Here is a 15,177-nt window from a genome sequence, read left to right as displayed (position 1 = left end):
GACATTCATGTGAAAAAGAGTAAAGAACTTTAAAAACCTATTCTATTTATTGCTCTTGGGACATTTCTACGCCCCCTTCTCTCTTCTAGTCTACCAATCAATATTCAAGTGAAATCAGCGTTCAGTTATAATCAGAAGTCACCTGGATAACGAACTGGAACCAAAGGAGCCCACATTACAGAACATAGGGCTGCTTCCTGGGTTAGAGCCCATGTTTAAAATCAGACTTCTGTCCGGAGACCGGGCAGCTGCAGCAATTGGTTGCGATGTAGCTGTCAGGCTAGCAAATGGGTTTTCATCCCTTGACTGGGTGGACATCATCAGCACTTCCATCAAAATCTGCCCGATCAAGTCCTTAAAATCTGAAAACACTGTTAAGAATAGAAGAGTTAGTATCCTCACATTAGTCAGAGATGCAAATGTTATCAGAGATTTCAACTAAAAAGGACAGTAATTTACTTCTGTGAATTAAGGGCTGGGTTTGGCAAAAACAATAAACTGATACTTGTAACTATCACTGTCTATATTAATTAGGTTCTGAAATTACACAAAAATATAAATTTTATTGAAAGTAAATAAAGGACCATAGATGACAATATTATTGCTGATTATTAAAGTTGCCTTGTCTGTCCCTCTCATATTTTCCCACCCTGCTATTGAGTTGGGCAAGTTGTGTCATAAAGAAAGTGAAAAAGCCCAAATATGTGGACACACACACTCCACTCCACATACGCCCACACATAAAATAACCGTTTTTAATTTGGTCATATCTTAGAGCTTATAAATAAAATATAATTCGTTTTATAAAATAATCAGCAATCCTTAGCTTATCAAATTAACTGCTAAATGTCTATCATGATGCAAGACAACCCGTTAAGTCAGTAAAAGGTTTCAGGGGGAAAAAAACCAAATCCAGCAACACTGTAATATCAGCACACTAGTTTGACAACAGAAAGCATAACCAACAAGAGCGTAGGAACTGACTACATGGGAGCTGCAACCAATCGGTCCCATGTTCCTTTTTTGGGGATTCTATTTCCTGCTACACCTGCTGATAGCACATGTTGAAATCAAGCAAAGACCACAACCAGGTGGCTCTGGCATTGTAGCAAAGAGGGACAAAAAGCGAAAGAGTAGGGAACACGCCACTCAACTGAAACAAGCCCTAGCAATGGCAACAGTTCAGAGACCTACCTTCCTTTGGGTTCTGCTTAAACTGGGCAGAAAGTGAATTCAGGAAGATAACATCTCTGTCTCGGTCCTTCCAAGAGACTCTGAAGATCTTACAGACCAGCTGTAAAGCTTGCTCCTCAGATACTTCAGACCCAGACAGAGGTTCCTTGGTTAGGGCAGGGTAAAAAAATAAAATAAAAAAATAATCAAGCCATAATTTGATCAGATGCAGGTGGTCTTAAAGAAGATGGCTTCAGACTAACTCTTACTGGCAGATTTTGTATACTTATGACGGAATACAGATATATTTGTCAAAATGTATTTGGAAAAAATCCTGAAGAAACACAAAAGGGATGCAGAAAAGATGTAGCAGATATACACAAATCTAGTAGGAAGCAAATTCCCAAAACATGTTCAAAAACAGTATAATAAGAGAAATTTAACCAAGATACCTATGATTTCTCCTTTCGGGAATTAATTGGGGATTCAAATGTTCATTCTGCACAGGTATTTTAAGAGTTTGTGAAAATGAAAGCACAGGAAGCAGCGGGCTTCCCTAAGTCTTTCCTGCTTTCAAATCTTTGCCCAAGATAAAGACATCTTTCACTTGAATGAAGTCAGGACACAACAAACGATTCAAGAATTCGCCTCACTTCCCTTTCTTCCAAAAAAGGAACACCACGTAAACTGTGCTCAAAATGAAAAACTAGTTTCTCTAAAAAGAATGCTACCATATATAGTGGCTACAAAGATTAAATGGGAGGGTTCTTGCAATCCTAAGGCAGCTTTGAGTTTGCACCTAAAAAATGGTGGAATAGAAAGAAATAAAACTCAAGTCATTATCCCTGCAATGTGAGGAAAGGTAGCATTTAAAACATTTCCAAAAAAATACATGACAAGCCAGCAATATAACCCCCTTCCCCCGCACACACTCTTCTACCAACACTGAAAAAGCAACATAATACACAAAACAGACAATTCAGCTGCATAGAATGTCGAAGATGGAAAACTTTTAGCTTTGAGGCTATTTTCCTGCAAGAGATCTCCTGCAAGAGTTGTAGATATTTCCTAGACAATAAACAAACCAACCTGGTATTTGACAAGCGCACTTTGTATTGTTATGTATCATACTTCTTGAGAGAGTAATACTCTCTTCTTTTAGAAAGAAGTCAATAGGGAAGAGGAAAATGAAGACTGGAAAAACCAAGGCTGCCATTAAAAGGCTCCCCATTTTCCTTTAAATTTGAGACCACATAATGGCCACCAGGTAAGTCTAGATTTATCAGAGATTTCCAGCACCTACCAGCACTGCACGGTTTTCACAAGCTTTCCCTCCAACTATTTAATAAGCAATAAGTTCTGGAACATTAATACATGACTTAATCACTCTACTAATATTCTACTGTTTTCAAATATTTCTATTTCTCCTGCCTATTTCTGCAAGGAAGGCTTTATTGTTGACATCATTTCGTATGCAGGTAATCAGGCAAGAAAATTTTTTGTTCACAAGTGAGGACTATGGTGTCTCCTATCTACTTAACTTTTTGGTGTTTCCAAATGAGTAAGAGGAATTGAACCAAGTTTGCAAAGCTTTATTTTACCTCCCATGGCTCCCCCCCACCCTCAGGATTGTCCTTGATTGCAAGCTATTTATTTCACAGTAGCACAACGCAAGCTGTCCGATTGCTTGATTCGCAGCTAGGAATTGACCGGGAAGGATTCTGCGGCAGTGTTATTGCTACATGGCTTTAAGCCAGGCTTTTACCAACTGACCTTATTACTGACAGTGCAGGAATAAACAAAGACATCTAATGAGCACTGCAAGAATTGTTGTAGAAACTCCTCTCCACTACACTGATGTCCCATTTCTTTATGGCTTTATTTCACATGGGCCTTAAAATCAGATGACAAAGACGACAATTTTAGGAGTGAATTAGAGCTTTGTATTTGCTTGTTTTCTTTTTCTACTTTAAAGGGTTCTACCACCTGTCCAAACCTTGGTAGCTAAATATTCTAATTTATTTTCTTTTAATATCATTAAGGAAATCTTATTACATAGCATTACTTCAGCATACATAGCATTTAAAGCAGTACTTTGTTAGCAGACCTCTAAATGCCACACAAATAAGCTGCAACAATATTTTTAAGATGCTTCTGAAGATATTTCTTCAGGCCTACTGCATATTAAAAAAAATAGATGTGGGCATTAATGGGTCACATTTTCTTCAGAGTTTTCAAATATCATTCACAAACCAATTCGAGACAATCAAAATACAGCTTCGATATTGGAAGTTCTGACTTTTTTCCTTCCCAAAAATTTTTATGAGGAAACACAGTGAAGAAATTGTTCACAGATTACATCTGCGGGCTGGTTCCATCCTCTCGGGAGCACGTATTCAAAATATGGATATAACTGAACTCACTGCAAGCCAAAATTTTGCATCACTCCACCATCCTAAATCCTTTGTTCCTGCTTCTAGTCCATCATTTGGAACACTTACCACACATTTCTAGTACAGAAATTTCTCCAAAAACCAATGTTGTCCCTTTTGAGAAAGAAGGGAATGCAAGGCAAGCCCCAGGAATATTACAGACTGCAGATCCGCAGCCACGTAAGGCTACATCAGTGAGCGAAAGCACAACAATACAAGCAAAGTCTGAGGTAAAATCTTCATAAAATAATAATTCAGGTAACAGAAGCATGCATTACACTGAAAAGCAAACAGTGCTGTTAACTCCAAATTGTATAATCTGAACAAGTCCTCCCACTAAATCCGGAAGCTCGATGTTACAATAATGTATATATGTAGTCTGGAAGAGAAGAGCCAACGTAAAACAGACTAACCTTATCCGTCAGACTCCTTTTCTCTCTGCGATCATTCTCATCGACCTCCATGTTTTCAATTCCTGAATCCACATCTACCTGGGACATACTGTAAGTGGAAATAAGAGAAGCAGCCCATTAACTTGTAGAAAGCCACAGACAGTCCTCTGCCAGATGCTGACTGAAGGAGTGTCACTGAAGTAGAAGCAGCAGAGAAAAACCAATGCAACAGGAACAGCCACATGCACAAAGAGCAATTAAAATCTCTAGTTGATAAATGCTTCTCTTACTACATTTATTTTGAATTCAAGAAACACAATACTAAACTTCTTCAGCAGGCAATACAAACTACACAGCTATCACATCCCATAACCTCTTCTTTTTCAAATAGAGTAGATGAATTATCCCCATGAGACATGCTCATCACTTAATCTCTAAGATAATGCTTTGTCTTTTACCACTTTAGGACAGGAATTCCCATTAAAACAATACTAGAAAAAGTATTACAGTGGTCTAAATAGTCTGTCATTTTTAAGCATTTAACCCTATCGCATGAACATGGCTGGAAGTGAGAAATGGCAGAATATTTTCCTGCGGAAGTGGTTTTGATGACTAGCACTGCGCAATATTTGCCGGCTTGTATCAGCTGCATTTTTTACCTTTTCTCACAGGAGACACTATCGATATCCATGCTTTGAGACCGAGAGAGAGACTGAGATTGTGTTTCAAGGCTGTTAGATGGAGAACTGCTGAGTGAACTCACTCCTTCGCTGCTCTGGCTTCGGTGGGCTACTCCTAGAGAAAAGGCACCATCAAAATTACTACTACAGACATGAGAAATCACTACACAATTATTTGGATGGAACAGGAAAGTAAATGCTGTTTTTCAATCCAGCTCTGAAGCATTCTTAGTAATGCATTAGGAAATAAATGCTAATATTCACATTTGACTACAGGTAATCACATTGCCTACCTCCCCTTGCAGCAGCGACGTAGCTTACCTCCATTACAACACAGAAACCAAAACTAAATTTGCATCCACTTGGTGCTCAGAGATTCACTCCCATTAAAAAAAAAAAGGCACTAGCTAACCGATGTCTTGTAAGATTGCTCTGTATGCTACCTTAAGACTTTGTTAAAGCCCCTCTAAAGTCAGTCCTACCAGAACAGGACTTCACGCTGGGTCATTACAATGGAGTTACCCTGGGCAATGATACAGGACAAAACTAATCTGAATTCTGATAGTCGTCCCACAAAACCTCCCAGAATTACTGGGAAATTTCCAGTACTTTTCCTTCTCCACAGCAATAAAATCAGTATCCACGAAGTCCTAACAGCATGCTCTAAGTGCAACACCAGCAAATGGAAGGCAATACAATGGCTTTGGAGCATGGCTAATGAGCGGCAGGATATGACCAGACGGATTCACTTTGCAATGAAGACTTCTTCAGAGAAATGTTAGATACTAGCACGGAAGGAGGAAAGTTACATGCATGGTCCCAAATAATCCAGACGAAGCCTTGCAGTCAAAGCAATGGAAGTTGAATGAGTACTACAGACATCTAAATGGAGAGGGCTCTTAAGTGCAGCCTATTCCTAAAAGTTGTGCCTAGAGGCACTGTTTGAAGTCATGATTTTTAATACAGTAGTGTTAATTGCAAGCTGCAACTGTAGTTTTATCAATACCAGGTATTTGCATGTCCGCAAACAGACGCCTTGAAGGAGTAGGAAAAAAGGTATTGTTTTCTGTCTGTTTCAAAAGAAAGCAGCAGTGAACTTCAATCTTTTGCGTTCTTCCGCCTGCAGTTCACAAGACATTCCCCAAACAGTATTAGGTTTCAGGTGAGAAGTGTAAAACCAGATTGACCACCTTTTTAAATTCCAGCAGTGTTTCAGTGTTACTACTGAAAAGTGCAAGCTTGTCCTGCGTTTACGGCAGCAATTTATTCTGAAGTTAACAGCGGGGGCAGCAAAACAGAACAAATCAGGATTATGCTCTTTGACACAAGCTGGTTTTTTTGAGCACCCTTCCCAAAGCTTTTCCAGGTCTTGAAACAGTCATTTTACAGGAAACAAAACACTGCAGAAAGCAGAAAATCCTATTTAGAAGACAGTTTGCTGAAGAACAACTGGATATTCAGCATGGGAACTAGGAAAATATGTTTTTACCACTTTGAAACGCCTGTTTTACTTCCCTGGGTATAAAAACAATTTATATTTAACTCCTTATGTTAGGCTGGATATTAGTCAGTATCCAGCAAACACTCAGATCTTCAAATAAAAAAGTGGAAAAGATGTGTGAAGTGAAATTAATTTCCACTGATATTCAGAAAAGTACTCATTAACAGGCCTCTTCAAACAAACCGTTCTACCTACCACCTTTTCACAACAAATCTTCCAGAATTTACTTGCACCTGTACTTTGCTGGATAAGGTATACAGTAAAGTACCTGACAGACAAAGTTCTAGTTTTCCTTTGGGGGGGGGGGGGGGGGGGGGGGCGGAAACGCAACAGCACACAGAGACGTGCAAAAATTATGAGGACCACACACCCAGTACGTGTGGCTGCAGGGACACACTGGTTTTAGGCTCTCCAAAATATTTTCAAAATACGTACAAAATAATGACCATATTTTCCATGAAACTGATGTGCGAGTCTGATCTCACCATGACATGTAAGCATCCATTTTAATAAGAAGTTGCAAGGACACTGTTCTACTGGGAGTGCTCTCTGTGTGTCCAAATGAATTAAAATCCTCTGCAGTCATTTTGGTTTATTGCTCAAAGGAACTGCAAACCACACAGCGTTAGCTGAGTCTTCATTTATGCTAAATAAATGCAGCACATAATCAGTTGTGAACATTTTTCCCCCCTGATCTGTTCCCCAATTTAATCATATCTCTTACCCTGGTGTGGAAGAGACCCACATTATTAAACAGCTCCAATGAACACCCTGTAGGAAGCAAACACTACACTTGACGAGGTAACTCCTGTTTCTGGTCAAACAATCTAGTCTGTATAGTTAGGTACTGTCCAGTGCAGAGAGAAGAATTCTTAAAACTCTAAGGTCTTTCCTCTCTGACCACTTCAAACCACGATAAACCTGTCTGCCAATACACAAATGTTTCTACCTTCAGGCATGTCTCCACACCTCCTGCTCTGCTGGCATTATCTTTCACACAGTTCTGCAGAGAGATGGATCAGGACCTCATCTATTTGAAAACTAACCGTTTGTTTTTCCTGGGTTAGTTTTCACCTGGATTGAGTCCATGATTCACCTCGCCACACGGTTGCTATGGACAGCAGAGGGAGAGGCAGTGAAAAATACTCCTTTCCACAAGAGTCAGACCTAAAATGGATTAAAATAGTCATGTAACCACAGGCTGAGTGAACACAGTAAGCGAACTCTGTGCTGTTCTTAAAAAAAACAAGTCACCTTTGCTTCTGGGTTGCTGTCTATAACCATGAGGACAATACACAGTGTTAAATTCCATCTGCAGTGAGCTTTTCTCAGGAAATGCTTTTGATAGCTTTTCTCTGTCCTGCTTTGGATACAGGGCAACAAAATCAGCAGGAAGGAGTCACTTCTAGGTATTTCAGAACAGTACTGCAATTACAAGGTTTATGCCTGTATATTACTGCACTCGCCAAAGGGAAAAATGTAACATCTCAGAAAGCAAAAAAGTAAATAAATAAAGAATTCTGCACACTTATCGCATTGGAAAAAATATTATTTCTATCAAATTATTAGAAATCATATTGAAAACCCGTTTAAAACAATCTTGATATTTGTTTTGAGATTGGTTTTGTGAACCTCTTAGCTTAGTAACACAACATGCAAAAAAATTGGTTTTCAATAAAGATCACAGTACTGGAAAACACACTAATTTGTTTTGATTTCCAAGACAGCCAACTTGACATTAACTTTTTTTTTTTAAGGTCAAAAGTGGCATTATATGTAAGATTATTGTCATTGCCTCTCGATAGAGCAACCCTCCCAACTTCCCATGCTTCCTGCATTTGTCTGATTTTAATAGATCAGCTATTATTTGTATCTTCTAAAATAAATGCCATTTGCAAATATCCTACTTGTGTTTGCTCCAGTAAATAGTGAAATTGGCAAAGCAGTACAAAGGAGAAAGCAAATACTTTATTCTTACATTGACAAAGCACAGTCACAGCCTACTATTTTTAATTGTGCCAAATGCTAGTAATTAAAGCTCAAAAATGAACTTGGGACTGATTGCTGAAACGTACCTAGAATCGAATCAATAAAAACTGTGTTGCAAGACTGAAAAAGGTTTTTTTACCCTGTCTCCTTGACAGATTGCATTTCTTTTCTGTAATATTAAACTGTATTATAAACCACCTCAAGCTTCAGTAACCATTACTTTAAACGCTATTAGTTTACTTATACCTGGGCAACAACTGCATCTAGCCATTTATTATTTGGAAAACGAAAGCAAGTACCACCTTCATTCACCATTTTAGAATGTTCCTTTCCAAAAATTGCTTTCAGTAACAGCAGAAATAACACCAGTAAGAGTGTTCATGGTCTCAAGGTAAACAGTTGCATAATAACTTTCAGTAGACATACAATAGTAGTTTTTGTCACTAACACACCAGCCTACCTGATGCACCAATTGGAGAGGTAGCTGGGGTCATGCTATGGACATTTAGGCCTAGACTATGGGATGGCCCCGGGGCTGGTGCTACTACCGGTGGTCCAGGTGGGGTCTCTCTCTGGGGTGATGTAAGGGGCGTAGTAGGCTGGGAAGATGGTCCACCCGCCAACCGAGCAAGGCGCCTTCGACGAATCTGCACGCGGGAAATAAAATAGCAGCAAATAAACAAGTTGATTTCCACGCACATACACATCCCCCCCGCCCCCCATGGTTGCCCTTTGCCCCTCCTACACAGCAGGGGTATTCACTCCTGTGAAGCTGCAGGTACAGAAGCTTTACTTGATAACCTGCCAAATGGAACAGAGTCTTACTGCCGATTCTCTGACCTGTGTGGCAATACTTAAAACATCCTTGATGTTTAGATTTTAAGTATGTATTTGCTGCCCTGGAAAACCATTTCTGCTGGAGAATACTGTGTTTGTTCCTCAAATGGTTGAGTAAGGCCAATTTAGCATTTACCGCTCGGCAATTTCAAAACCTGTATCGCTCCTCCCCATTTATTTTACCATTTGATGAAATGAACTGCATTAATCTGATAAAAGGGACAACCTGAACATGGCCTTTGCCTTACTGTCATACCACATGATACTAGCAAAAACACCTCTGCTAAAGAAGATGCACTTGAAAGTCATTAAAGACCACCACTGTCCAAGTTAATCTGAAACAGACCCGCAACACTGAAAATACACAACTCATCTGCTGGATAGAAGCATCTTGAGAAGGAAAGACAAAGGGTAACTAACACCCTCTCATCACCGAGAGACATTCCACCACAAAGAATTTGAAAAAAACATTTTTGCACGATACTAGTAACACAGAGAAGCATCTGCCTTCAAAATCCATCCTCAGAAAACTGTTATGAACCTATTTATTAAAACTAGTATGTGACCACATAACACTAATATTGTACATGAGAAAGAAATAGACAAACTTATAGAACTCATGTGAAACTTGAAGCATAATTTTAAAAAAAAGAAATTATTTATTATCACAGGCTGCCTCAGAGGATCTGTTCCTAAAGTTTACATCTTCGGCTTGAAATAGGCCCAGCATAGAATAAAAGTATCATATCTGAGGGTGCCCACTCCCTGCAAAAACAAGCAATTAATGTTATTCCCTCTTTGTATTATGATACTCAAGCATTGCATGCAATGTATCAGTTTTCACTTCTGCTCATAATCCTAAAGAACTGCCAAGCAAGTGAAGGAGTGCACAAAAAGATTTGTGTCGAGTCAATGTCTATGCTACGTCACTGCAGTCATTTAATGGCCTGTGAAACCTACCCCAACAGGAAGAACAACAGATCAAATTAAATCAGACTTCAAAAACTGCGGGAAAATAGTCAGGAACTACATCTCCTTCCATGACAGGTGTCACCACATGAACAAGGAAGGCAGCTAGAAAATAAATTCCTCCTATGTCTTACTCCCTCCCCCTTGTGAAGCAAAACAGGGGAGGTTATTGAGTAAATATATTGTCAGCTTTGCCATAACTAGAAGCTGTACGTACTAGGGTCTCTAAAAAGTTACTTAACAGTATCTTAATTTTTCTCCACTTACATCTTAATTTTTCACCTATTTATCTGAAAAATCTACAGAACTACTTTACCCATCAGAGGCATACCTGAGAACATGTCAGCTACACGTCCCCATATCCATCTTCCCTATTGTTGAATCCAAAGGAAGTGTTCATAGCTCACAAAGCTGTACCAAAAATATTATCAGTAAAACAACCTAGCTGAATTGAAATCTGTTTGAATTAGGGGTTGAATTAAAGGTTTAAAAGCTGTTTCCTTACCATTCAACTGATCTGTAACCATGTTTTTCAGATAAAGGAATGGCAGGGAGAAATAGAGGAAAAAAGAGAATACAAATACACACACAAGCAGCCCATATATGCAGAAGTGGCTGAGGGAGAAAGATGAACATTAATTATGTAAAATGCAAGAAAAATAAATGTGATGGGAAACTTCTCCACACCTGTTCATATTCATTCTTGCTAGCTAGTTCCAAATCTGGTATTAGGAAGGAAATATGTAAATAGAAGAAGGCATAGATAATAATAAATATATTTATCAATTTATTCTCAAATACAGTCAAACATTAATCACCCAAACAAGGTCATATCCCTCACAAGGTAAGGTTTGCACAAAACTTCTCTTCAACCTCTCCCAGTTTCAAGATGACAAGTGAGGTCACTTTTGCCACTCAGCATTCCTTCACCTAAAGCACTAGGGTAGATCAATGCCAAAGTTACATCAAAACCAGCTGAAATCATCGCTGTTGAAACAGGAGGACACTGGGACGAACTTTCTGCCTTGTATTTGTCACTCTTAGTCCACCAACCACACATCTTTCTCATGGACCAGTCCTCCAGACTGTAGCCTGCCCTGAAAAAAACTCTGAGAAGGTCACGGAACAAAGAAATCTGCACAGACACTGAGCTGCTTTTAGATGAGACACTGCAATTAAAACCAATACAAGAGTTTTTCCCTGCCCCTTTAAGGATGATAGGCAATTTATACTTCCTTACTGCTAAGCAATTTAACATTAGAATATAAATAAAATCTGAATTTTTTTCCACTGAAAGAGACAGCTTTCACAACTGAGGGTACATTTAGCAATTGTTAAAGGACCAGATTTGGTTCTTAGATACCGTGGGTTGCCATATTCCTCTAGGCTTATGGAAAATTATCAAAAAAATCTGAGATCTGACCTGAAGATTAGAAAGTTTTCAGTAAGAGAGAAAAAAGGGAAGAAACAAAGGTATTATGCTAGAAAAGCAAAGGTGCAGGCTGAAAGAGAAGTTTGAGAATACAGCATAAAACCGGCACACGTGTTCTATCCAGTTAATTCCCTTGTGCCTTAAGACCAAACAGCATCAAGACAAGGGAAGTAAGGTAGGCTTTATGCTCAGGGGCAACATGGGGACTCAGCTTATTTGCACAATACTGGGCACAAATGAGGCCTCAGCCTGTTGCCTTCACGTAACACAAAGAACATGTTAGAATTGTGGGAGTTCAAAGTGACCTGTTCTTATTTCAGACTCAATGACTTTCCAAATTACCATGAAGAAACACATAGCTGGGCCCTTTAAAATATCTTCTTAGCAAAGTTTAGGGTACCTCAGTAATACCCAACCTTGATTTCAGCAATAAGTACCTGCAATAGTGACACATGACAAAGCTGTTACGTATAATTACATTACCTAACAGTGACAAGTTATTTGGTACTAATTCTTACATAGGTTATGGAACAAACAATACCCATCTTCCCTACAGAGCACAACTCCATAACATGCACATTGCTTTTTAATTAGTACAGTTTTTGCTGGAAACATCTGGACTACGTCTTTGATCTTACTGGACTTCTTAAAAGCTGTAGCTGGACACACAACAACAAACAATGTAAAAATAGCACCCTGGTAAAGACAGTTAACTGATAATTTGATTATGGAGCAGACCAATAAAGATACAACCAGGAGGACTATTCCCTCAGGCTCACACACTTTCATTTGAAACAGAAAAATCTGCTTTAGTAGCAACTGCTTAGTGAGACTGTAAGGATTTTTTTTATTTTACCATAATCATATAATAGTTCCAAACCTGTAAAATAAAGGGTAATTTGAATGGAGAGATGTATTTTTCTTGTACTTATTAGAGCATGTAAAATTGGTTAAAGAAATGATTCATTTTCTGGTGACACTGGTCATGTTCTATGCTCAGAACACACTAATAAGGTACTCAGTATCACGTAAATGTTAAAAGATGCTAAGTTAACATCATTCTTTCCCATTCTATGCCACATTTGGCTTGTTTCTGCTTTTTTCTATACAGTTCTTATTCTCATCTTGTGCTATCATTCATGCTCACACACTGAAAGGAATTGTCTTTTCTCCCCTCCTAAAGATTTTAATATGGTCTGTAGCGAATGACAACTTCTGGAGCTTTAACAAAGTAAACACTGAGAAAATTTCAGTGAACGACACTGTTGAAAGCAGTGCAAAAGACTCTCCTGTAGCTAAAATATATCCTATGAACTCAAAGTCATTATCAATTGTATCCATCTCTTTTCTTTTTAAATTACAATCTCTTAGTTATACTTAATTATGGTTTGATATAAGAAGATAATCTAATCTACAAGTGGTTTGCAATTAATTTCAACTTTAGTTTTTTGTTTGGGTTTTTTTTCCCACCTTCAGTCACTGCCAGATAAAAAGCTTGGATCAGAAGTCACATGTAATATATTATAGAAGGCTCTTTTTCCATACAGTCCACCTCTGATCCAGGGTCCACTGCATCAAGTAACAGTGAAGTGGAGATGTGGAGGAATATTAAAATAGACTTGGCTGTGACTTTTCAATGAGGGGTCCATTAATAAAAAAAGTGACAGCATGACTCTCTTAAAATGATGTAAGATGAAGCTTGTCTCCAGCAATCACATAAAAGACCAGTCAGCTTTAGGCCTAGCTGAACTGTACTAGAAAGACATGGGAAAACTTGAGTCACCTGAGACAAACACTTTGTCAGAAAAGGTAGATGAATCCCTACTGGAGAACTCATTTTCTGCAGCCTCAGTACCATGATGCAGTGTTTTTGATGACGTCAGTAATTGGCTGAAGCAATGACACAAACAAGCTTACATAGGTTAAATAATTCTGAAATTAATCACAAAGCACCTCATAATCAGATGAGTTTAACCATCATGTTTGCATGTAAACAAAGCACTCATGAAATACACCTATAAAGCTAGAGATCACTCTTCACAGTAATATTTAAAACACCAGCACCCTATGCCATTCTCCCCAACATGGGAACTGTATTCATTTTCTCAATGCTTCCATAGAGTATGAGGACCTTTATCAAGTAATTAGGATAAAGTGTATCCTCCTAGTCCTTGCTGCAACGTGGTAGGATTGCTAAATCATGATGTACAGTGTAATCAAAAGCATCTTAGCTTTTTGAAATACGAATCTGAGTGACAACAGCAGCCACCTCGCTCTACAGTCCTGCCATAAGATACGATACAGAACAAAAACAACTGGAGTATAAGTACAGCAATGAGCCTATACTGCAGCTGGACCAACACAATACACTTTTTATGATACAATACACTCTAACAAGAAAATATTATTTTAAAGTGGTGAGGGAAGATTTTAAATTGTATGTGGTTTGGGCATTACACTGGGACAGAGGGAAACTCCCTGTATCCCGATCAGTACCATGACAGAATTCATTTGAAAGTCCTCCAATACATGAGCAAAACATGACGTTAGTCTGTGCTTTAAAAAGGAAAACACCACCCTTTAGAAGGAAGAAACAGGAAACAGTTCACATTATTCCATATCTGATGTTTCTCAATCACAACATAACACCTATAACTCTTAAGTGAAAGAGCAAGAGCTTGAATAAAAAAGCAAATCAAAGGAAGCATCAAAAAACTGGGAAGCCTGTTTCAAACTGTTTCAGGAATAAATGATATTAAATGTAAGACCACACACACATCCGTTGCTTTATCAGGAAAGAGCCTAGGGAGCAAGATTTAAAGTGTTTTCCTATGTCAAAAAGTAGGGTTTTTTTGAAATCACACATCCATAACATATGCAACGCCTAGTGTTGGACACCGAACAGAGACATCCTCCAGACAAAGACTACCTGGCAGATGGAAGCACAGAATAAACAATTAACCAAGAGAGCAGCAATTCAACCCCACCAACGAGCCAGGGGGCCGCAGGTCAGGGACAGCACAGAGAAAGGAGGCACATGAGAACACCGAGCACAGACACCGGGGAAAGGCAGTAACAGTCCTCCCCACGCACAGGTTTCACCGTGGGGCCGAGCAGTGGGCCCAGGGACAGCCTGGCGCACTCTCCCCCCGCGGGGCCCGGGTCCTCAGGGGGCCGCCGGGCCCCGCGGACTCACCTCATCCGCGCTCAGCTCCTCCATCGCCTTCCTCTTAATGGTGAACGGAGGGAGGGCGCTTTCCTCCGCCCCGCCGAGGGGCAGCTCCGAGGAAGCGCTCTCCTGCCGCCTCTGCCCCCCGGGGCGCCTCACAAGGGCATCTCCGGAGCGGCCGCGCCGCGCCGCACCGCGCCTCGCCCGCCGGCAGCCGGCCCCGCCGCCGCCACCTCCGGCCCGCTCCCCGCCGCCCGCGTCTCAGCTGCTGCCGCCGCCGAGGGAGAGCCGCCCCCCGGCTGCCCCAGCCCGCCCGCGCCCCTCGGCCTCGGCCCCCGCCTGCGCCACGGCCCCTGCCCCGCGCAGATATTATTCATCAAAACAAGAGGGCGGCGGCGGCCATCTTGGGGCGGGATCACGTGAGACCGCCCGGCGCCGCGGAGGGAACCGAGCATGCCGGGCCCGCGCTGCCGCCGGCCAATGGCAGCGCTGGGAGGCGGGGCGGGGCGCGGCGCGCGCGCGGGAGGGGCGGGTCTCAGCGTGCTCGTCGTGGCGGCGCGGGAGGGGCGGCCCGCGGGTCTTATGGCAACGGGGGCGGGGGCG

At 40.5% G+C, this 15,177-nt stretch overlaps 1 protein-coding gene across 4 annotated transcripts in view; it reads right to left on the bottom strand.

Moving 5' to 3' along the window:
- Window positions 1–14,958, bottom strand: part of UBE4B (ubiquitination factor E4B) — a 40,839-nt gene extending 25,881 nt beyond the window's left edge. Inside the window, exons 1-7 of one of the 4 annotated variants that reach the window (XM_064470280.1) lie at window positions 14,602–14,956; window positions 10,305–10,384; window positions 8,628–8,814; window positions 4,657–4,792; window positions 4,019–4,106; window positions 1,195–1,339; window positions 143–371 (exon numbers count right to left, since the gene is read on the bottom strand). In XM_064470280.1, coding sequence (XP_064326350.1) covers window positions 143–371; window positions 1,195–1,339; window positions 4,019–4,106; window positions 4,657–4,792; window positions 8,628–8,661 — 632 coding nt within the window. In that variant the 5' untranslated portion in view covers window positions 8,662–8,814; window positions 10,305–10,384; window positions 14,602–14,956. Of the gene's footprint in view, window positions 1–142; window positions 372–1,194; window positions 1,340–4,018; window positions 4,107–4,656; window positions 4,793–5,867; window positions 6,011–8,627; window positions 8,815–10,304; window positions 10,385–14,601 lie in introns of those variants that run through there. The other 3 variants (XM_064470279.1, XM_064470283.1, XM_064470282.1) reach the window with 3 other exon arrangements.
- Between the last annotated feature and the right edge of the window lie 219 nt (window positions 14,959–15,177).

The sequence above is a fragment of the Phalacrocorax carbo genome, chromosome 20, assembly GCF_963921805.1.
Source record: "Phalacrocorax carbo chromosome 20, bPhaCar2.1, whole genome shotgun sequence".
Classification (NCBI taxonomy): domain Eukaryota; kingdom Metazoa; phylum Chordata; class Aves; order Suliformes; family Phalacrocoracidae; genus Phalacrocorax; species Phalacrocorax carbo.
The sequence above is the reverse complement of the archived record's forward strand: the minus strand, read 5'-3'. Positions and strand labels throughout refer to the sequence as shown.